Source organism: Ptychodera flava, unplaced genomic scaffold (assembly GCF_041260155.1).
Source record: "Ptychodera flava strain L36383 unplaced genomic scaffold, AS_Pfla_20210202 Scaffold_52__1_contigs__length_894533_pilon, whole genome shotgun sequence".
NCBI lineage: Eukaryota > Metazoa > Hemichordata > Enteropneusta > Ptychoderidae > Ptychodera > Ptychodera flava.
In genome coordinates, this window is record NW_027248374.1 from 273,219 (window position 1) to 297,156 (window position 23,938).

The following is a 23,938-nucleotide window of genomic DNA, read 5'->3' on the forward strand; positions in this document are numbered from 1 at the left end:
CATCAGCACATTTGAAACTGCTGCCTTGACGTTGGTCTTCTCTTTCACTGCTTGGTCCTCTCTGGCTTCACTAAGTTGAGGTGAATGGCTGTCTGCCATCATAGAGGGCGATGACCAGAAGTAGAAAGGATTACTCACATTAACAGTATACAAACATGACCAGTGGGGCTCTTACTGACTTCACAAATGCTGCAAAGTCTCTTCAGGTGGCAGAACATCAGCAAAAAGATGTGACAAACAATTAGCTAAATACTATACTGCCATGAATGAGCAGACTGAGCAAAAGGCAGGAAGGATCAGAGACATGCTGAAGTAGAGGTTCACCAAAGAGGGTGTGAAACTGACCCGGACCTTCAGTAAGACTATAAATTACACAAAATTACCAAAGTCAATTAATAACACAATGCCTGTTAAAATGCATGGCAAATATCATAAATGCCTTTTGTCTTAATTGTTAGCCTTTCAGTTCAGTCAATCTGATGTTATAGTGCCCTGATGTTTTGAATACTTTCCATTGTACTAAAACACTACATGTCACAGTCATAAGCTTTTTGTTTAAATAGGTTTGGGCAACAGGTATTATGTAAAATTGTGCTTTGTATCAAGCACAAGTTTACAAAGTGTGCTGTTTGTTGTGACAGTTAAACATCCATCACACATGTACCGGGACATGCAATCTAATTAGCATGGTGAAAACATGTTTGACCCTGAAAATGAAAACAAAAAGTTGCCATTATCTAACACTATTTGGTTGCACTAGTATTTAGTGACCACAAGGACCTTCACTTTTATTATTTTACAACCTCTTAATAACTAGGGCACTGAATTGTCACAAGTCAAGTGACATTAGGCAATGACTCAGATTCATCATGTAGTGAGGCAAGAATATAATGTTGAAAAAAATGTTGTTTAGGTTTCTATTCCAAACGTGTATTGATATAATTATAAACAAGTTGTATATGTGTCACAAAACTAAAATGTCACTATGGATTCACAGAAATGTATATACCTCCCCTGTATCTTACTTTACAGTTTACAGCATTAAAAGAAAGACAAAACTAAACTTGACAGAATATTCAAGGTCCATCAAAATATTCAAGTAATTGTACTTCAAACTCTTTCTATTTCATGATTTAAAACATAATGTAAGTGCACAAGATTGCAATGTTTATATAATTTTACATCTGCAGACATTACAGAAGCAAATTGATGCCACCTAGCACTATCATGTATTCTCTGTAGACTGTTATTTACTGCTAGTCTCCTTAATGAAATGCTTACTTCTCTTTCAAACTTCTATGACACAGGAGGTATCTCACAATATGACGTCAGATTTAATAATAATTTATACTCACAAGTCGCACTAGTCAATCTCATATTTGTATATTACAAATGGTAGAACATTACCAACTTGTAATGCACAAAGTATCACAGCGATCAAAATGGAAAAAATCACTTTATTTTTCAAAGGACTATGCGCATTCTACTAGTGACATACTCAAAACGACATTTCATTCATAAGTGATCAACCAGTTATGTAAAGCATTATTTTCCATGTTGCAGTTGGTCTTTTGCAATGTTCTATAACTAGCTCTTCTTGTTACAAGATACACAACAGTACATTTCCATGCATGCTTAAATGCAGTGTTTAAATTTACAAACTTTAGGGTAAAGCTCAAGCACCATGAATTACTGATGAACAGCATATTATTGGCTAAAGACAACAACTATTGCAACAGTCCACATGAGATTGCAGTTACATGTAGAACAAACGTGTTAGAATTGCCAGTACATTGTATCAATGCAAAAGGGGCTCAATGAATCATAAAGTTAGGTACACTTACATTTCTATCTCTGTGTGTACATGTTTCATACAATTGTTCACTATGTAACTAGATATCAACTCTAAGACTAATGCTAATTTTGTTTCCTTTGACCAACTCTATTATAATTTTGTAGCAATTTGTAATATGTTGTGCCTTAGCTGCAGTGCATTGTAATAAAAGAAGCACTGAACCATGCACACAATGAATGAATGATACCACAGAAATTAAATGAAAATCATTCAAACATGAACTAGCAATGGGGTATTTAAAGAAACTCTAAGAAAATACAGCCTATTACTTTGCCTACTCTTTAATTGTATATTTCAATATGGTAACCTGACATGTACACACAGCTATGACAATATTATTACTTTTAATAAACACTGAGATACAGTATGGCCTGTTTTGTATCAAGCTCTATTAGAATACTTCCCCTAAAACATGCTAAAAGTTATCTTTAATGGTTTACAAGAACTTTGAAACCTATTTTACACCCACTGTAATATTGGTTAGCTAAAAGATTGTCATTAATTCAAGGGCACTATTTTCCTTTGACTGTTTACATGTGAAGTACCAGAAAGTCACAATTTGCACATTTCAAACTCTATGGCATATTTCTCGACAACCTCATTTAGTTGTAAAATGTACAAAAAATAAGAGACAGAAAAATTGAAAGGGTTCTTTTTAAAGATAATCATTTTTGTAAACTACAAAAAGCAATCATGTTGCTGCGATGCAGCAATATTTGTTGTGTAGTTATTGTTGGATCATTTAGTTTGCAAGATCTCACAACAATGCTAGCATTTATATATGTCGTCGAATTTTTCTTCGTTTTGGTAAAAAACGTTGTTTCCATAGAACCAGTTGTCAGTCTGAGAATACTTTGAAACTTTTATTTCCCTAGAAATACTGTTAAAAATAATAATATAATAATTAATATATAGGCTAGCATTATTTTGATAATATTGTTGTCATTTTGTCAAAAATATATTTTCATGTACTGCACTACTACTGTCTGTCATCATTTTGTGGAAAATATGTTCAAGTGTCATGTACTAGCCAAATAATTGAAATTTTCCATTTAAGGTCCCATAATGATCTTACTTGTAGATACCATTCTGAAATACTGCACATTATGCAATACTTTATATTTCTTTTATAGCAAAATCTTTTCTTTTACTGAGAGTACAAGTACTGATACTATAATTTTAGAAGGTCTCAATATGCTATGTTTGTGTCAATATTATGCTAAGTTTATTAGTGAACAATGGTAAAGATAATTTTAAAAGTTAATCACAGATTAAGATAAGATTTATCATTTTATCATAATAAATGCACAGCAGCAAACTGTACTAGATTTTCCCTTCTTAAGATCAACTGCAAGTTAGAATTCAAAGCATATGGCTCTGGACAGAAAATTAAAAAACAAATTACGTACTGATGACCATATTACATCACAAAACAAACTGACATACAGTTGTATGCCTTGACAAAAGGGTAAAATGAGAATAAAGACCAGGAACATTAAGACACTGCCATCTTGTGATAGAGATCTAAACTGATGCTTTGATACAACCAACAACTTGTGAGTCCATGCATATATTTAGCACTTTGATGCAGATTTACATCAAAACATATTCCAAATGCTTCACCAGTGATATTTTAAGATAGTTTCTATTCAGACTAAATGACTGCTTGGTTCCTTTACATAGACAATAGAAATGAAAATTGTGTGGTTATCTCACTTGCGCATCAACTGACTCAGTGAGAGACAATAATTTATCAAAAGAAAAAAAAAATAGAAAAATGACAAAATTTGTGATAGTTCATGTGTTACTTCAACTTTAATTATTTGGATATTGTAAATCATACTCTATTTGAGACCCTGGGTAAGGTAATCTCAATTGTTTGCCGCGTATTTGAAAAATACATCCTAAAGGTTGGCGTGTATACGAATCAGCAAACAGTGGAAGTGCCACACTTATGTCTTTCTGCTGAAAGAGATAGTTACACTTACCTTTGTGAGAGCTTCAATGTTTGCCTTGGCACCAATGAGAATCTCTGCAACATCTTTATGGCCTTCTTGGGCAGCCAGGTGCAGTGGAGTAGAACCTTTCTGAAGAGTCAAATATGAAAACAACGAAGTATACGTATTTGTATCAATAGTTATGATAATAGTTATGATAATTTATTAGCATGGTGAAAACATGTTTGCCCCTGAAAATGAAAACAAAACACTGCAAGAATCCAACACCATTTGGTTGTGACTAAAGTCCTTCACTTGTATACAACTTCTGAATAACTAGGGCACTACATTGTCGCAAGTCAAATGAAGCGCATACTAGAATTCTATATAAGAAGAAGGTGACATTAGACAATGACTCGGATTCATTATGTAGTGAGGCAAGAATATAATGTTGAAAAAAATTGTTTTGTTTTACATTCCAAACGTGCATTGATATAATCATAAACAAGTTGTATGTGTCACAAACTAAAAAGTCACTGTGGATTCACAAAAAATTAATATATCTCCCCTGTATCTGATGATTGTAGGGATCAGGCTGAATGCATTGAGACTGAACTTATTGCATTTGAACATCTTGATGAGGATGATAAAGATGATGTACCACTTAATGAAGTATTCAGACTTAAAGAGGAAAGAGATGAATTGCTTTGCTGTGCAGAAGAAAAGGTAATTGTCTTTGCCATACAGAACAAATATTTTTGTAATGGCCTTCATGAACATGAATCTTTACCTTCTGTTGTTTAAAAATTATGTATCATGATTTCATTGGTGTATCTAGGAAACTGAAGCCTGTAGCTTAGAGAGCAACTTGCCTAGGGAAATAGGGTTTTGTTATAGGGTTTTAGAATTAGCCAGGATCAAAGTGCACAGACAGGCCTACCATGGTCGCTCTGTTGTGGGCAATCATGTAGACAAGTGCTGTAAAGTTTGTCAGCATCCATCATTCATGCATGTTTTGCTTGTATTGACTGCTTTTGCTATTTATCAGAAACACCAGTATTACAGTTTTTCTTTCTTTCCAGTTCCTTGGGTTTTTGCATGTTTCAGAGCTAGTGTATTCTATATGTGTGTTCAGTAGAGAATTTCTTACAAAATTGCCATTGAAGGAAATGACTAAAAAAGCTGAAGCCATATTCATGATGTTTAGCTGTACCGGTAAGCATAGTTAGGTGACTAACTCCCATGATTCTCAGCGAGGCCTAAATAATACTGTCATGACAATGCACATGAATCTTCTTTACATTACTAGACTTTGGCTAACAACAAAAGCAGTGGTTATTTTTATCTTCATATTTTAACATTGAAAGATGTAGTCTTTTTTACATCAATGCAGATATATGTGTAGTGTTTGTTTATATTTCCTCTTTACCCAACATTCCTATTTTCCGAATAATAAAAAATATCCACATAGGCTAATATCAATGATCAATATTTTTTGGTATACTACTTCTTCGATTCAGTGGTTAAAAGATTACACAGGAAATATAATATCATCTTTCTCTTCTTCTTTGCAGCCAGAAAATATTTACAAAATTTGTTCTGCTCCAATGACTGTTGTTACTGATGTTACCCTTCCTTCTTGGAGGATGCCCAGTATCTTTATGACAAGTACCAGCCACTGTTCTTGTTTTTCTCCAAGTGCCACAACATTTACAACATTTGCAGGCCACTGACTGACAATGAGATTGAATCACTTAGTGAGTGAATCTATCTAGCAACTACCAAATCATCATCGTGCAGGGGTTTGGGAGAGGATAATAATAGACCTAACATCGAGTTTTACCCAGTTGAAAATGAGGGCTGTGTAGCATATTTTAACCCTTATAGAGAATAGCAATATCAAGTTTTGCTGAAAGTAGTTCACTTATGAATATCAGAATAATTGGTCAGCTATTACCATGGTCTTGTTGGGTCTGAGATATTTGCTGTAGAGGTGCAATTGAGGAGGAGGGTACAAGATGTTTACTCTGTCACATTTTAATTGGTCATTTCAATTATATCTTTCTTTTCTATTTACAAGCATTTAAGTATCAAGGGGCTGTTCATATATCTCAGAGTACATTTCTCACATGTCAGCATTACACCAAAGCTTAACATGCTGGAGGAACATGTGCTACCTCAGATTATGAAATGCAGAGCTGGTCTTGGACGTGATGTTTGAACACTTTCCAGTGTACTATAGCACCTGTCACAGTAATTGGCTTTTAGTTCAGGTATTGGCAACAGATATTATTTAAAACTGTGCTTTGTATCAAGCACAAGTTTACAAACTGTGCTGTTTGTTGTGACAGTTAAAGCCGCACTTTTCAATCCCAGGTTCTCGCATTAGTGGAGTTCTCCTCCCAGTCAAACACATGGTCAGTACGATGTTTGATTTCTATTACATTAATTACACAAACTGATTTCAATCTTTTGTCACCTTTTGCTAATCCTGCAAATAGAGCTTATATAACCGTTTGATTGACGGTCGGTTCAAATTGCCAACGGTCATTTATTCCCCCGCACCACACTAGAATTTCCTTAAAAAAAGGTCTTTCAGTCATGTTAGAATTTGAATATAACCACAGGGTTCGATCGGCAGCAGCTTCGTGTTGACCGCTTGGCAGTCTGTAAGCGTTTTTGCGGTCCGAAAAAAACTAAAAAGTAGCATTTTTGGAGCATGTGCCCTCATGTTGCCTGTTTGGTGTCCACTTACACAATGAACGCCGCCATAGGTTGGCGCCCTTTTAAAGGGAGGCTCCGCCTTTAAACTTTCATCACACATGTACCTGGACATGCAATTTAATTAGCATGGTGAAAACATGTTTGATCCTGAAAATGAAAACAAACAGCTGCCATTATCTAACACTATTTGGTTGCACTACTGTTAAGAGTGACCACAAGGACCTTCACCTGTATTAATTTACAACTTCTGAATATTTAGGGCACTGAATTGTCACAAGCCAAGTGACATTAGGCAATGACTCAGATTCATCATGTAGTGAGGGAAAAATATAATGTTGAAAAAAAAATGTTGTTTAGGTTTCTATTCCAAACGTGCATGATATAATTATAAACAAGTTCTATATGTGTTACAAAACTAAAATTTCACTATGGATGTATATACCTCCCCTGTATCTTACTTTACACATTTATGTCATGAAAATAGAGACAAAACTAAACTCTGACAGAATATTCAAGGTCCATCAAAATATTCAAGTAATTGTACTTCAAACCATTTCTATTTCATGATTTAAAACATAATGTAAGTGCACAAGATTGCAATGTGTATATAATTTTAAGTCTGCAGACATTACAGAAGCAAATTGATGCCACCTAGCACTATCAGGTATTCTCTGTAGACTGTTATTTACTGCTAGTCTCCTTTATGAAGTTGCTTACTTCTCTTTAAAACTTCTATGACACATGAGGTACCACACAATATGACGTCAGATATAATTTAAATATATGTTCACAAGTCGCAAAAAATATCCCACATCATCAAAACTATTCAAATTTAATGCACCTTTATGTGCATTAACATGCTTTCATAAGGTGTAAACATTACTTTCACAATAGTTTGCCATTTTTTGCTCACGTGTGAACACGTGAGCATATGTCGCAGCGATGTCTGTCTGTCTGTCTGTCTGTCTGTCTGTCTGTCTGTCTGTCTGTTGGTCCATTTTCTCAAAAACGGCTGAACGTAATTCAGTCAAATTTGGTAGACATCTTCAGAATTCAAATGGCTAGAACTGAAAAGGTTTTGGTGGGCGTGGCTTGGATATTAATGAAGTTATGAAAGTTTTAATTTTTCTGTTACGCCGCGTATGACAAGTGAAAACAATCGACTGTTTGAGGGCGCTGTGAAATGTGCTTGTCCAGGTTGGCAACAACTGGATAGCTCTGGTTTCAACCACGGTCCCTCCGTGTTTCAACCTCGTATTGAACATTAAAAATATGATATTTTATTACTCATTCAATCACTATTCAAGATAAAATATCGTTTAGCAAATTAGCTTTATCCTTGGTAATTGATTGTTTCCCTCGCTGCTCGATCGCCAGAAATGAGTACATACGTTCTCTACCTAGCCTCATGGCATGGAAGTGCCTATGAATAATAACTTTGAGTCAAAGGTATTGAAGTGTCCAATCAGGTTCGTGCACAGAGTCCAAGGCCATGACCTACTTCATGTACTTCTGCACTGTTTTGATTTTGCTTCGCCAAGAAACGTGTTCGTCATTGTCCATAGAAGTATGTTTGCTCTCCTTTGAGGTTGTTTGTGAAACAAATTCCGGATAGGCCTTGGAATGCATACGATCGGCATCGCGGCAGTGCATGTAGCTAGCCCTACGAGTATGACGAGAGTGTCCGGCTTGGCTACGCCGCCTCCCACCTCCGGTAGGCGGCGTCATTACAACTTCGCCGATACTAACTCGCCATGTATGCAACCCCGAAATTTCGGGGTTAGTTAATATGCTAAGCCGGTCGGAGGTGTTAATCACGTACACATCGATAATACCAAAATCAAACGACTCAAACAGCATTTGCATGCAAGGCAGTGTGTGGAAACGGCGACTATTTCTCCTGTGAAGTTTGATTGAATATTATTTTCGTCACAGTCCCTTCGCGAGGGACTATGGTTCCGTGGTATTTTGGAATTCTGACACCACTTGGCAATTGCGATGCGACATCGGTACAATAGAACTGAAAAGTCGCTTCGTTGTACCAACACATGACACAAAAGCTGAAAATGGTCGAACGACGTAAGCACGGTCACTTCACAAAAGCGAGTGGTGTACAGACTTCGCTCGACTTCTATAGCTTGTAGTATTGACTGGTATTAAAATTCATATTTTACAAGTATAACTCCTACTTTCTTTCGGCCGGTACTTATCGACATAGCGGCAGCTGTATACCTTACCTCACCCCACCTCAAGAAAAACAGAGACATTGTCTATGTATTCGACTCGAGCGCATTGCATCCTGATGTAGCCTCGCCAGTCACAATCGTATTATCAAACGTTCTGAATCAGACAAGGACTTCAGTCAGAAGGAAATCGTAATGAAACTTTGTACCATTCTTGAGGTTGCTAATTTAGCAAACAACACAGGCGATAATTGTGATTGTCTCACAGTCTTCAAACACTCTCAGCAGAGCATTTACATCAAGCAGTGGAGAACGAATTCAATTACCCAAATTGTAGGTAAAGCTACATCCGAATCAAAAATATAAAAGTACAAAATTGAAAGCCCTTTGATGACGCCGATTTTTTATGCTGGTGATAATAAGGGGGCCGCGGGCCTCGAACGGAATGATGTTAAGTTTCAGTCGAAGATAAAGGTTTTTGAGTCAGACTTTGATTTACTTGAATTTGTAGTGATTCGGACTCAGTATTTGCTGCACCAAAGGGTGTAAAGTGTAAGACGAACGCTTATGACTGCGGTATTTACTAACGGTGGCTTCAACATAATTTTGAATCATATCTGCGGACGGTAGTGGATCACGTGGTCCATGCTGCTTATCTCTCGCCAAATGCCCTTGGCGAAAGGTTAGATCATGTTTTGTCTGAATAATGCATCAAAACATTGCAAAATTTGTTGAAACAACATTTGATGGACATTCATGATGGATTCATGGAGCATGAAAAGGTGTCGAAATTATTCCTCTGGTAGTGATTCGCATGCTTTTTACAGAACTCTCTTTTACGTTGTTAGCCTTTTCTATTCAAGTTAGATAATCATATTTATGCCAGCATAAGCCGCATAAACACTTGAAGAGAGGACTGTGCTCCTTTTTGAACATAGCTCACAAACTGCCATTTACCGGCTGTACACATTATTTTTGAAAGGTCCCCCTAAACTAAAACTACAGTGAGAGTGACTGTCACTGAAGGAAGACAATTTTCACAAAAACAAGGATGTCTCTCACTGCGAGTTGTCGTTGGAAGGCAACTAACGCAAATATTGTAATCCCCATCCTATTTTACTGCAGACATGTCTTCAAAATAACTCAGCTATACAGTTTTGAGTCCATCGCTGAATTTTTTAAAGGGATATATGTCACTTTAAAATCATATCATTTAATGGCCAAAACAGTGACCATGAAGTTTGAATTGCCATTTCCACATTAATGTTGGTATTTTTGTCCTGTTGTTGTAGCGTAGCCTCCGTCGATTTTAAATTTCACTGAACGAACGAGGCGAACAATGATTGCTTCCTTTCTTCCTGTTTCTCTTCGTCTCTTTGTTCCTCTACATGTATTTTCTCTGTCTGTATCTTCATACACAGTCGCTGTCACCATACGTCCATGCTATCACACAAAGAACCTATCTATCCACCCACGTGAAAAGCAGAGGGTATGCAGGATCAAAATGGCAGAAAATAAAATCTTCCAGAGATGTTACTTTACTACATTGCAAGTTATTGATGCTATGCTCGGACATAAACCCTCGAGGGTCTATAGCTCGGAGAAGTGTTTTCACAGCAGAACAAGGTCGATTGACACTCTTTAGCAACAATAAAATTGCGCACATGCACACGTCACTGATATGAAAACTTAATGTTTTACGGCTTGGAAGTGTGCCTTCACGATAAGTGCAGGTGTAATGTGATTTCAAAGGAAAAAGTCTATGGAAATTTGCCGTGTAATTTTCTTCTGTCGTACTGTTCGATGCGGATCATCGCTAGTGCAGTCCGTCAAAAAATAAAGTCGAAGTCTTACACTATGGAGCTGACACCATGGAGCTAGAAATAGATCTGGCTCCATGCTTACACCGATACGTTGTACCGCTGTATAAGCCGCTGATGATCTATACACGTCTGGGTACACATGGTCAAGTGCCAATGTACTCTTGCATTGCACGGCCCAAATCCGGTATCGGTGACAGTCCCTCCTTCAAGCAAGAGACGTCCTTTCTAGCTCCATGGGTCAACCTATGGAGCTAAGGGTCAGCCATAGTCCGTATCGTGTTGAGGGATTGAGGGTGAGCATTTCATGGTCCACATTGCCACAATGCTGGCCAGAAAATTCATCGTCTATACCCCTCATTATCTAATACTGTGAGCAAACTAACTTCATTTACACTTCGCCGCGAAATGCATACAGGTGGCGCTTTTCGCATCTGATTAACAGGCTTTAATAAGGGTACAAGTTAGCATCGGCGAAGTTGTAATGGTAGCCAAAGCCGGTGTCCTGCTATCAATCCTGCTGCCATCTATCCTGACATTGCTCATTTGCATACATAAATGTGCGTGTTGGGGCAATTGTTATGCAAATGAAGGACCCCATTCAATCTATCATTCCGTTGCGACGAGTATCATGCTGCACTGAATGTACGTGAAAACGGTGTTTTATCACCATTTCACAGATCATTTGTGATAATGATCAATGAAATTAGGTGCTTCAACATCGCGAAGACGCCAAGATAAGTCGTTTTACTCAAACAGATGATGTGATGTGAACCGGGATGTGATGCAACTGTGAATGAAACCATACACTTTTCACAGACGCAGCGTGCATTTCAATCTATCCAGTATCCAGTGTATGCAAGCTGACTTTTTTGCGCTCACCGATATTTGGCTGGTCACCAGTTACCGATCAACTCTAAGAGATCTAGAGATCTTTTACAAAATTCGTAAGTACATGTTTACCATCTGCATGTCATCTGTACATCCAATTGACCGATCGACGAGACAACGCATCGTCGATCCTGCGACTAAATAATATATGCATGGAGGTAGCAGAGACCTACCTCCATGATGTAAGCATCTGTTGGTAATCATCGTGATTTATCATTTTTGAGATTTTTAAGGACTGATTCTACGGATACTGTGATCGTGCAGAAATCAATGCGAAGAACAAGATGTGCGGTAGATCGTTTGCGTTTGACTGTGATTTTGCCGCACGTTAACACAAATGCTGATAAACAAGCAGCTCTTTTACCCTTTTATGAAAAGTGTGAAGTCGGCGTTTTTGTGACACCTGCAGCTCAACATACTCCGCGGCATTCAAAGAGTTCAGTTCCATTAGGCCTTTGCTCAAACGATTGATACAGTCACATCGTGTCTATTCATTCATTGTTTTTCCTTTTCTGATCTTTCGGCACGTGGGGTAGGTTTGTCAAAATGCGATCAACAAGTTTAATGATGGGAGTGTGGCAAGACGGGAACGATGCGATGCGTTTTACCACATATTTGACGAATCGCAATGGACTGTAGCTGTCAAAATGTGAGTGGCGAGCAATGTCATTGGGTTATTATAAGTGAACACGTGATATGAGTGCCTCTAAAATCATAGTATGAACTGCAATTTACTCATTCTGAATTCGACACCAGAAGCGATACTACACAGCGTCTTGGTCATCATCAGAATACGATACAACAACTTGAACAAGCCAGCATCTCAAACAAAGCGTTTTCGAACTTTAGTTTTTCTTTACAACTTTAGTTACTAAGTTAACTCAAGTCCATAGATCACTGTTTTACTGTTTTTAGACGTATATTGAAGTTATTTGGTTGCTTACCGTTTAATTGTTTGTTGTTGCACTGGTAACACATTCTCTTCAGCTTCAGAGCTAAAGTATATTTGACTCAACTTATTAATTGTAGATCAAATTGTGCTCTAATCTCAGCACTAAACATTATCATTTTGTTTTTGATCTGAACTTTTGGTCCACAAGCTTCTTTCTTTTTATTTAGTCTAGTTTGGAGAAAATAGTTATTGATTGATCATACCTTTTCATTTGTAATTTTCAGCAAGTACATAGTATTAACCAAATTGCAATTGTTTGTCATTGCTAGTAAGTTTTTGTACACCATAGTAAATATGAAGCAGTTGTTCAACACTAATGATGTTAAGTTCTTTTTCTCCACAGGACAGTATCCAGACAGCATTCAGACCACCACTCACAGGAAGACATTCAAAGATTACACAAAATCATTCGTGTATGAAGGAGGTAAGATATCACTCCTTGTTCACCTTGTAACATGGACATTTTGCAAACTAATATGAGTGCATTAGTTAAAAAAAGCAGTATGCTATTGTCCATCAGCACTATCTTCCTATACAAATTAGGCCTGTACGGTATGTGGTCTACCTCTCTGGTTTCATAGATAGATGGTTAATTGTCACCCAGTTTGTCAGAAATTGAGATAGACTGAACATTGCAAGGTTATGTACCAAATTGATAAATACATACTTGTCAGGATTCTAGCAGATTCTAAGCTTCCTGTAAGAGCAAATTTCTTTCACAAGATGTAATTTATTGCTAAGTTAGCGCATTTTTACATTACAATTAACTTCTTGTATCTGGAAAATTGATCAGGTGAAGTTTGTGAGACAATGGATGTAAGGTAACCTAGAATAAATTTCAAGTTGAAAAAACTTCTGATGCAAACATTCCCTCATATCAGCGTATGTGCACATTTCGCTTCTTCCTTGACAGGAAAACGAAAGTCACAGCTGTTTGAATTAAGACCTGGAAACAAAACAATATTGTGTAAAATGTTTTACTATTGATTTGAGATTTGAACATGCCGGACATAAAATGCCCTTACAACATACTTATATACAGAATAAAAGTAGCTAAAAATATTATAAGTTATGGAGTGTAATATAAGAAAGTGTACAGTATATTACACAGCCTCTTTTATGACTGTGCTATCAGGTTATTGAGTCAACTTGCATGATGCATATTTTTCATTACGTTACAGTTGATGATTGCCTTTGGTATGTTGGTCCCAGCCGAAAGGAGAGGCGTCGTGTACTGCTTACAGAGGAAGAAAGGAAAGAAGTATTTCGGGAGGCGCACGATTCAGCCATTGGAGCCCACCTAGGCCAGAAGAAAACTATTAAGAAGATCAATGCCCGGTACTATTGGAGGAATTTGTCATCAGATGTTAGAAGTTGGGTGAGTTATTTATGTATTCTTTTTAGCCTCACTGTCAACAACAAAGCGCTCATGCGTAGATTTTGTGGTTGATTAATGTCTGTCTGTGTGTGTCAACAAATTTGTCAATAGAGAGAATCTAGAAAACTGCTGGACCGCTCCTGGAAATGCTTGAAATTTAAAAGTACTCCTGGAAACTCAGATCTGTCCTGAGAACTAATGAAATTCATTCACATTATCAACAAAACCATGCCCTGAACATTTACGTTTATGGGGAAAACTATCAAAAAAGTAACTTCTTTTATTGTGAATTTTTTTTACATTCATTCTTTTTAGTGTCACATAATCAGCAAAAAGAAACTATCAAAATACATTGATTCAGTTAATTAATTGAGTAAATATGTAAAAACTCATTCCACTAACTATGGTGAATGTCATTTCCCATCACTCTGGCTCGATAAACAGCTGCTTTTTGTATTATATTCAGAAAAGAAATCCGTCAATTTCAAATTAGCAACACTTTTTTGACTGTGGCAATGGAACAGAACTTGTTTGGTTAGCAATAAGAAATCATTCATGATTTCCAAGAATTCTTGGACAGACACAGATTAGAGTGCTTTTTAGCTGTTATAGACTATTGTCTATAGAAGCTATTGGGATGGATCTGTTCTGTATGTATGTATGTATGTATGTATGTATGTATGTATGTATGTATGTATGTATGTATGTATGTATGTATGTATGTATGTATGTATACAAGTGTTTGTATTTATGCATGTATGTATGTATGTATGTATGTATGAATGTCTATTAGAATGTCTGTGAACTCAATTATTTTAAAACTACAGTACTTACAGACTTGATATATGATATGTCGATGTGTTGTGGAATTCAGCTGGCTGGGATATTTTCATTTTCATGACGTTGTTGAAAATATACAAATTAGCAAAACAGGGCCAATTTTGGTAAAAAATCTACTACTTCTTAACTGCTGGTCAAAAAGGCTTAAAAAGTTTAACGGTTTAACAATATGTCGTCGGGTAACTGTAATGCCACCTAATGTACTATTACTATGGAATGCAAGACAAATTTTATTCTTCCAGAGGTGAAAAATAACTGTGATTACAGGACACTGACCACTGGTGGTTAGCTATCATACAGGTAGACTGATCTACTGATGCAATAGGGTACTATCTGTCTCTGTTTGTATTTCAGATTGAGAAATGTGACAAATGTCAGCGCTTTGTGAAAGTGAAGACCATGGTACCAGAACTAACTGTAGGGAGATATGTAGCAATGGTAGAATAGGTGGCAATGGTAGAATAGGTGGCAGGGGAGGATAGATGGCAGCTACTCTGCCAGCTATTCCGCCTGCCATCTATCCTTCCATTGCAGTCTTATATGAGTAAACTGTAGGGAGATATGTAGCAATGGTAGAATAGGTGGCAATGGTAGAATAGGTGGCAGGGGAAGATAGATGGCAGCTTTCTGCCTGCTTTTCTGCCTGCCATCTATCCTTCCATTGCAGTCTTATATGAGTAAACTGTAGAGAGATATGTGGCAATGGTAGAATAGGTAGCAATGGTAGAATAGGTGGCAGGGGAGGATAGATGGCAGCTTTCTGCCTGCTTTTCTGCCTGCCATCTATCCTTCCATTGCAGTCTTATATGAGTTAACTGTAGGGAGATATGTAGCAATGGTAGAATAGGTAGCAATGGTAGAATAGGTGGCAATGGTAGAATAGGTGGCAGGGGAGGATAGATGGCAGCTAGTCTGCCAGCTGTTCTGCCTGCCATCTATCCTTCCATTGCAATCTTAACTGAGTAAATTGTAGGGAGATATGTAGCAATGGTAGAATAGGTGGCAATGGTAGAATAGGTGGCAATGGTAGAATAGGTGGCAGGGGAGGATAGATGGCAGCTAGTCTGCCAGCTGTTCTGCCTGCCATCTATCCTTCCATTGCAATCTTAACTGAGTAAATTGTAGGGAGATATATAGCAATGGTAGAATAGGTGGCAATGGTAGAATTAGTGGCAGGGGAGGATAGATGGCAGCTAGTCTGCCAGCTGTTCTGCCTGCCATCTATCCTTCCATTGCAATCTTAACTGAGTAAATTGTAGGGAGATATATAGCAATGGTAGAATAGGTGGCAATGGTAGAATTAGTGGCAGGGGAGGATAGATGGCAGCTAGTCTGCCAGCTGTTCTGCCTGCCATCTATCCTTCCATTGCAATCTTAACTGAGTAAATTGTAGGGAGATATATAGCAATGGTAGAATAGGTGGCAATGGTAGAATAGGTGGCAGGGGAGGATAGATGGCAGCTACTCTGCCAGCTTTTCCGCCTGCCATCTATCCTTCCATTGCAGTCTTATATGAGTAAACTGTAGGGAGATATGTAGCAATGGCAGAATATGTGGCAATGGTTGTGGCAGGGGAGGATAGATGGCAGCTAGTCTGCCAGCTGTTCTGCCTGCCATCTATCCTTCCATTGCAATCTTAACTGAGTAAATTGTAGGGAGATTTACAGCAATGGTAGAATAGGTGGCAATGGTAGAATTAGTGGCAGGGGAGGATAGATGGCAGCTAGTCTGCCAGCTGTTCTGCCTGCCATCTATCCTTCCATTGCAATCTTAACTGAGTAAATTGTAGGGAGATTTACAGCAATGGTAGAATAGGTGGCAATGGTAGAATAGGTGGCAATGGTAGAATAGGTGGCAGGGGAGGATAGATGGCAGCTAGTCTGCCAGCTTTTCTGCCTGCCATCTATCCTTCCATTGCAGTCTTATATGGGTAAACTGTAGGGAGATATAGCAATGGCAGAATATGTTGCAATGGTAGAATAGGTGGCAGGGGAGGATAGATGGCAGCTTTCTGCCAGCTATTCCGCCTGCCATCTATCCTTCCATTGCAGTCTTATATGAGTAAACTGTAGGGAGATATGTAGCAATGGTAGCATAGGTGGCAATGGTAGAATAGGTGGCAGGGGAAGATAGATGGCAGCTTTCTGCCTGCTTTTCTGCCTGCCATCTATCCTTCCATTGCAGTCTTATATGAGTAAACTGTAGAGAGATATGTGGCAATGGTAGAATAGGTAGCAATTAATGGTAGCATAGGTGGCAATGGTAGAATAGGTGGCAGGGGAGGATAAATGGCAGCTTTCTGCCAGCTATTCCGCCTGCCATCTATCCTTCCATTACAGTCTTATATGAGTAAACTGTAGGGAGATATGTAGCAATGGTAGCAATTAATGGTAGCATAGGTGGCAATGGTAGAAGTTAGTGGCAGGGGAGGATAGATGGCAGCTAGTCTGCCAGCTGTTCTGCCTGCCATCTATCCTTCCATTGCAATCTTAACTGAGTAAATTGTAGGGAGATTTACAGCAATGGTAGAATAGGTGGCAATGGTAGAATTAGTGGCAGGGGAGGATAGATGGCAGCTAGTCTGCCAGCTGTTCTGCCTGCCATCTATCCTTCCATTGCAATCTTAACTGAGTAAATTGTAGGGAGATTTACAGCAATGGTAGAATAGGTGGCAATGGTAGAATTAGTGGCAGGGGAGGATAGATGGCAGCTAGTCTGCCTGCCATCTATCCTTCCATTGCAATCTTTACTGAGTAAATTGTAGGGAGATTTACAGCAATGGTAGAATAGGTGGCAATGGTAGAATTAGTGGCAGGGGAGGATAGGTGGCAGCTAGTCTGCCAGCTGTTCTGCCTGCCATCTATCCTTCCATTGCAATCTTAACTGAGTAAATTGTAGGGAGATTTACAGCAATGGTAGTAATAGGTGCAATGGTAGAATTAGTGGCAGGGGAGGATAGATGGCAGCTAGTCTGCCTGCCATCTATCCTTCCATTGCAATCTTTACTGAGTAAATTGTAGGGAGATTTACAGCAATGGTAGAATAGGTGGCAATGGTAGAATTAGTGGCAGGGGAGGATAGGTGGCAGCTAGTCTGCCAGCTGTTCTGCCTGCCATCTATCCTTCCATTGCAATCTTAACTGAGTAAATTGTAGGGAGATTTACAGCAATGGTAGAATAGGTGGCAATGGTAGAATTAGTGGCAGGCAGGGAGGATAGGTGGCAGCTACTCTGCCAGCTGTTCCGCCTGCCATCTATCCTTCCATTGCAATCTTAACTGAGTAAATTGTAGGGAGATTTACAGCAATGGTAGAATAGGTGGCAATGGTAGAATTAGTGGCAGGGGAGGATAGATGGCAGCTACTCTGCCAGCTATTCTGCCTGCCATCTATCCTTCCATTGCAGTCTTATATGAGTTAACTGTAGGGAGATATGTAGCAATGGTAGAATAGGTGGCAATGGTAGAATAGGTGGCAGGGGAGGATAGATGGCAGCTAGTCTGCCAGCTGTTCTGCCTGCCCTCTATCCTTCCATTGCAGTCTTATATGAGTAAACTGTAGGGAGATATGTAGCAATGGAAGAATATGTGGCAATGGTAGAATAGGTGGCAGGGGAGGATAGATGGCAGCTAGTCTGCCAGCTGTTCTGCCTGCCCTCTATCCTTCCATTGCAGTCTTATATGAGTAAATTGTAGGGAGATATGTCGCAATGGTAGCATAGGTGGCAATGGTAGAATAGGTGGCAGGGGAGGATAGATGGCAGCTACTCTGCCAGCTATTCCGCCTGCCATCTATCCTTCCATTGCAGTCTTATATGAGTAAACTGTAGGGTGATATGTAGCAATGGTAGAATTACGGTAGTTGCAATGGTAGAATAGGTGGCAGGGGGATATATGGCAGCTAGACTGCCAGCTTCCACCTGCCATCTATCCTTCCATTACAAAATTGAGTAAATTGTAGGGAGATATATGGTAATGGTAGAATAGGTGGCAATGATAGAATGGGTGGCATTAATGGACAGATAGATGGCAGGGGAGGATAGATAGCAGCTAGTCTACCAGCTTTTCCGCCTGCTAACTATCCTTCCAATTGCATGTGAGATTTTAAATTTAAGGCTAGAGATATATATATAGACGTGTGGTTTAGATGACATTGTTCGTTACCTCAGAGTATAACTTATGATACAACCAGATATGAACTGAATTGCCTCGCGTGCACATTTTGTAAAGTACTTCTTGGGGTATTGGCTTTTATGACATTACATTGTTTTTATTCCCGAAATTAATCCAATCTATCTAAATTTGACATTATCCCCACTGTATTACGCAATGAAAAAAAAGAAAAGAAACCATTTGAAAAATTATGATCCAACAATATCTGTCGATGCAAGTGCAAATGGCTGAGCAGGCTCTTAACTGGCAGAGGTCGCGTTTGCGTATAAATTCTGCATATTTCACATATAATTGCCATGTAGAACGAGTTGACCTACTTCACAGTATCTCAATGCGCCCAAAAACGATACAATCATCTGTGCCGCGCGGTGTAGCAGCAAAATGAGTTCGTGACCTTTGAAGTACGCGTTTCAAAAAATAAATACCCATGGGAACCTGCTCACCACGCCACGCAACTCATGTACAGCTGACTATGGTGCACTTGTCAGGCGATGGTCGATGATTCTGGTTATTGCCTATATTGTCAAGTTCAATGCCTAATTTATACGGAAACACGAACTCTGTCCAGTGTATTCGAAGCTCTGCGTACAGGTTGTGCACACGGCCTCTACCACGTGCTGTCCTGTGGACAGTGTGGTACAAGCCGTCGGCCTACCACCGTACCGCCGGGAAATGCAGACCTATTGTACGCAGGAGCATGGCAGGAGCTAGCCTACTGCTCCTGATTTAACATCAATGCCAACATGGAAATCTCATGAAAAATTTGTCATTGTTGGTTCTGTAGCTAATACAATCTTGAAAAGCAACTTAAAAGACACAGACTGTCAATACGTCGCCATAATATTATGCTGATCTCAGCGGAACCATGCCGGAATATAAATTCGCTGACACACACACAAGATTGAAAAGTGTCACTCTACATCTCATTCTCAGAGAAAAATGCATTGATCAAATATTATGACGCTAACCTTCGATAATCTAGCTTTTGGTTCGCTATGTCCAGAGTAACCCACACGATTCTTAAAGTCAAACGTCGACACGACGACATCAACAGTCAAACTCAAGATTAGCGATCAGCGCGGCCGAGTGACTGAATTCAGAAATCACTTTGTGTAAAATGTTTTAGTGCAGCAGTACATGAAGTAGGTCATGGCCTTGGACTCTGTGCACGAACCTGATTGGACACTTCAATACCTTTGACCCAAAGTTATTATTCATCAGCACTTCCATGCCATGAGGCTAGGTAGAGAACGTATTACGTACGCAGTGTACGCTGTGTGTTAGGAACGCACACAGGGAATGCACAGCGTACACTGCGTACGTACGCAGGGCTAGCGAGAGAGTTGCCGACATCGACGGTTATTTACGAAAAAAGAATAAAAGACTGGCATTTTTGGAAGCGATCGAGTAGCTGAGGTAGGCAGGGATACGACTTGGGCCAAAGAACGCTGAATTTCGGCAGTAATTTGGCTTTTTACGTCAAGTCCAAAAATGGATTTGAAGTCACCAACTCTACGTACGGGTCTTTGCAGGGCTGTGGTGAGCGGGGCTATTAATAGCTGTAGCGGAACACACAGCATCGTACGCAGGGCTAAGAACGTATGTACTCATTTCTGGCGATCGAGCAGCGAGGGAAACAATCAATTACCAAGGATGAAGCTAATTTGCTAAACGATATTTTATCTTGAATAGTGAGTTGAATGAGTAATAAAATATCATATTTTTAATGTTCAATACGAGGTTGAAACACGGAGGGACCGTGGTTGAAACCAGAGCTATCCAGCTGTAGCCAACCTGGACAAGCACATTTCACAGCGCCCTCAAACAGTCGATTGTTTTCACTTGTCATACGCGGCGTAACAGAAAAATTAAAACTTTCATAACTTCATTAATATCCAAGCCACGCCCACCAAACCTTTTCAGTTCTAGCCATTTGAATTCTGAAGATGTCTACCAAATTTGACTGAAATACGTTCAGCCGTTTTTGAGAAAATGGACCAACAGACAGACCGACAGACACACAGACACACAGACACACAGACAGACAGACATCGCTGCGACATAACCTCGCTGCGCGCATGCGCACGCGAGGTAAAAAGGAATAAAGCACAGTATTATCAAAATACACTAAAGTAACAAAGGCAGGGGGTTAGCGTTACTTTCAATAGTTTGAGTTGTTAAAAAAATTATTGTGAATTATCAATGACATGCAACCTTGATGTTCATAGCTCTGTGCTTTGGAATGAAAAATTCACAAGGTTTAATAAAATTGAATTGAGTCATGGTTTTGGTCGTTTATAAAAAATTCCTTTCCATGTGCATTATAAGCTTTTGTATAAAATAAGTTTACCAATGGGAAGATATACGGCCATTAAATTGTAAACTCTGACTTGGTATGAACGAAGAAAAGATTTATATTTGATATTATGTGGTAAGGAGATTAATTATTTAGTGTAAACTCAATGCACTGTAGTACCCAGGATCAAGCTCAATTCATTGCAGGGTACCTGGCACAGATATCCTTTGGGTTTTTTTCCGAAACTGTAATCAGTATAGTGTATATAGTTTCATTGATTGTTTGTCTTGATTGCAACCCCAAGAAGACAACATTTGACAAAAGTATACATGAGATACAAAAACAAAATCGAACGTTTCCTAAAAGATTTGTTTTCTGTGGCAAATTGAACAATGCACAGCACAACACAGCACTAATTTAGGGCTACATCGATGACTGGTAGTCTACCCACGGCATAGGCGCTCCTTAGCCGGGTAGTCTGCTAAACAGATCGATTTTCGGCTCAATCTATCGATCCCGTGATTGATATACCCGTCACTGCAAACTAATTGAAGCGCCTGTGATCCACGGTCACTCCACAAGGAGGGACCGTGTCCTAGGCTATTACAGATCAGCCATGGAGTACAGCGAACAACTTGATGAATCGGCCGACAACCTTGCCATAGTTGTCACAGTTTCCTTGCAAAGATATATTTCACTTACATCAGCATCTTTTGCAATGAATAACATGAGCGACTCTTTGCCAATAATGAATAAAACTGAGTACCACATACGGAGCATTGACGGTACGCCTGGAATGATAGATAGCAGGGGAAAATAGATGGCAGGTATAGCTGCTATCTATCATCTCATTTGCATATCAATAGAAACACGTTGCCCATGCACGCATATTTATATATGCAAATAAGAAATGTCAGGATAGATGGCAGCAGGATTGATAGCAGAACAGGGGACACTGTCGCCATACTCGTAGGGCTATGCATGTAGCGTACCATGCTTGTGTAACTGCCGAGCTCAACGTGCATTCACGGTTGATACTCGTGACAATCATGATGTGTTCAATTCTGATGAAGATTCATAAGTCTTACTTTTGCAGTCTTTTTTCCGTACGATAATCCCGACAATACGTGTTACTGTTGGCAATGGGATACTTCCCAAGATATGTCGGATTATTGAAATACACCTGCAGACTGATTATACAGCCAATGTTTACAACATCGCGCAACGCATGTTGATGTCGCCGAACACCAGCAATACAAATGCAAAAAATGAACAAATTATGTATGCATTCAAAAATCGAAAACCACACAATGGCAGCATATTATCTCCAGATAATATGTGTAATTTTTTATTTACATAGTGGCAGCAATAAGCATAAATGGGCGAGCGATGTAAATGGGGTCGGTAAAGCATTGCAGCCGGTGAAAACGCCGTTGTTATCTATAGGGTATTCTGCATGTAAGGCGCTGAATTACTTGCGTCTGTAACAATGTAAACTTTTAAAATTAAAGCAAAACTTCAAAAATCTTAAACCATACAATTGAAGTGCACAACATCAAGATTATTTGTGTATTTTTTTAAAGTCAATAGCTGAAGGAATAATAATCTCCAAGCGAGCGATTGATTCGGGACCGGTGAATAATCACAGCCGGTAAATATTTTGTCTGGGCTTGGGAGTAATAAATTACGTCGCCGAATCACGACAGTAAAATGTAAATTTAAATAAAACCAACGCAACAGCAAAACATCGAAAATAATACCCTTGTAGGACAGTATCTTAAGATTATAGATTTAGATTTTTACATTCATAGCTGAAGAAATAAGTATCTTGAGGCAAGCGATCGGCACGGTAGCGGCGAAGAAATTACAGCCGATAATACTGGGTGCGGGAGGGAGGGAGTAACGTATACGCGTACGTCGCCAAATCACGAGAGTAAAATGTAAATTTACACGAAACTAACGGAATATCCAAACATCGAAAATAACACCCTTGTCCTTGTAGTACAGTATCTCAAGATTATAGATTTAGATTTTTACATTCAAAGCGGGTGAAATAAATATTTTGAAACAAGCGATCGGCACGATAGCGGCGAAGCTGGTAGATCATCAGCGCCCATTGTTTTCTATGGGGCGCGAGTATGTGTGTTGCCGAAAAATTGAAGGCGGTAAAAATGTAAAAATACAATAATTTGAGCCAATATTTAAAAATCGAAAACGATACGATTGTAGAACGACATCTAAAGATTACGGATTTAGATTTTTACATTCGTAGCTGATGAAATAAATATATTGAAGCAAGTGATCGGCACGATAGCGGCCATGAATTTGCAGGTAGTAGATACCATTTTTTCCTATGGGGCGCGGGCAATGTGTTTTTTGTCGAACTACAGACGGCGGTTCAAGTGTAAAATCACAAGAATTTAAGCATATATTTAAAAATCGAAAACGATACGATTGTAGTACGGCATCTCAAGGTCTCAGGTGTGAATTTTGTATTTATGAATGAAACACTAACAAAATTGAAGCAAGCGATCCACAAGGTACCGACGACGGCGCAAAAACCATTGTTTACTATGGGAATTTTTCGTATCATTCATCCACACTTGCAATACCTAAAACTCGCCGGTTCAATTTTTTCATTTTTCGCACCAAATGAAAGAAAAGACACAGTCCTTCGGATGTTCATCGTAACAAAAATCGTATCGTTTTCGATTTTAAAATTACGCCTTACTTTTCTTGTACGAATTGGTTTCAGGGCTTAATTAGGGACGGTTCAGAATTTACTTCCAGGGGGGGGGGGGTGGAGGATTTTCAGGGGGGCCACCCATTTTTCCCAAGAAAATTTAGGGGGGGGGCCAGACAAAAATACCGCAATCTTTTAGGGGGGCCAAG

The 23,938-nt window shown here is 39.0% G+C and overlaps 1 protein-coding gene across 1 annotated transcript in view; it reads right to left on the bottom strand.

Moving 5' to 3' along the window:
* The window catches only part of LOC139128401 (receptor-interacting serine/threonine-protein kinase 4-like), a 50,811-nt gene that overhangs the window by 15,458 nt on the left and 11,415 nt on the right, over positions 1 to 23,938 (bottom strand). Inside the window, exon 3 of the mRNA XM_070694177.1 lies at positions 3,844 to 3,942. Within this exon, the coding sequence (XP_070550278.1) occupies positions 3,844 to 3,942 (99 nt within the window). The remainder of the gene's footprint in view (positions 1 to 3,843; positions 3,943 to 23,938) is intronic.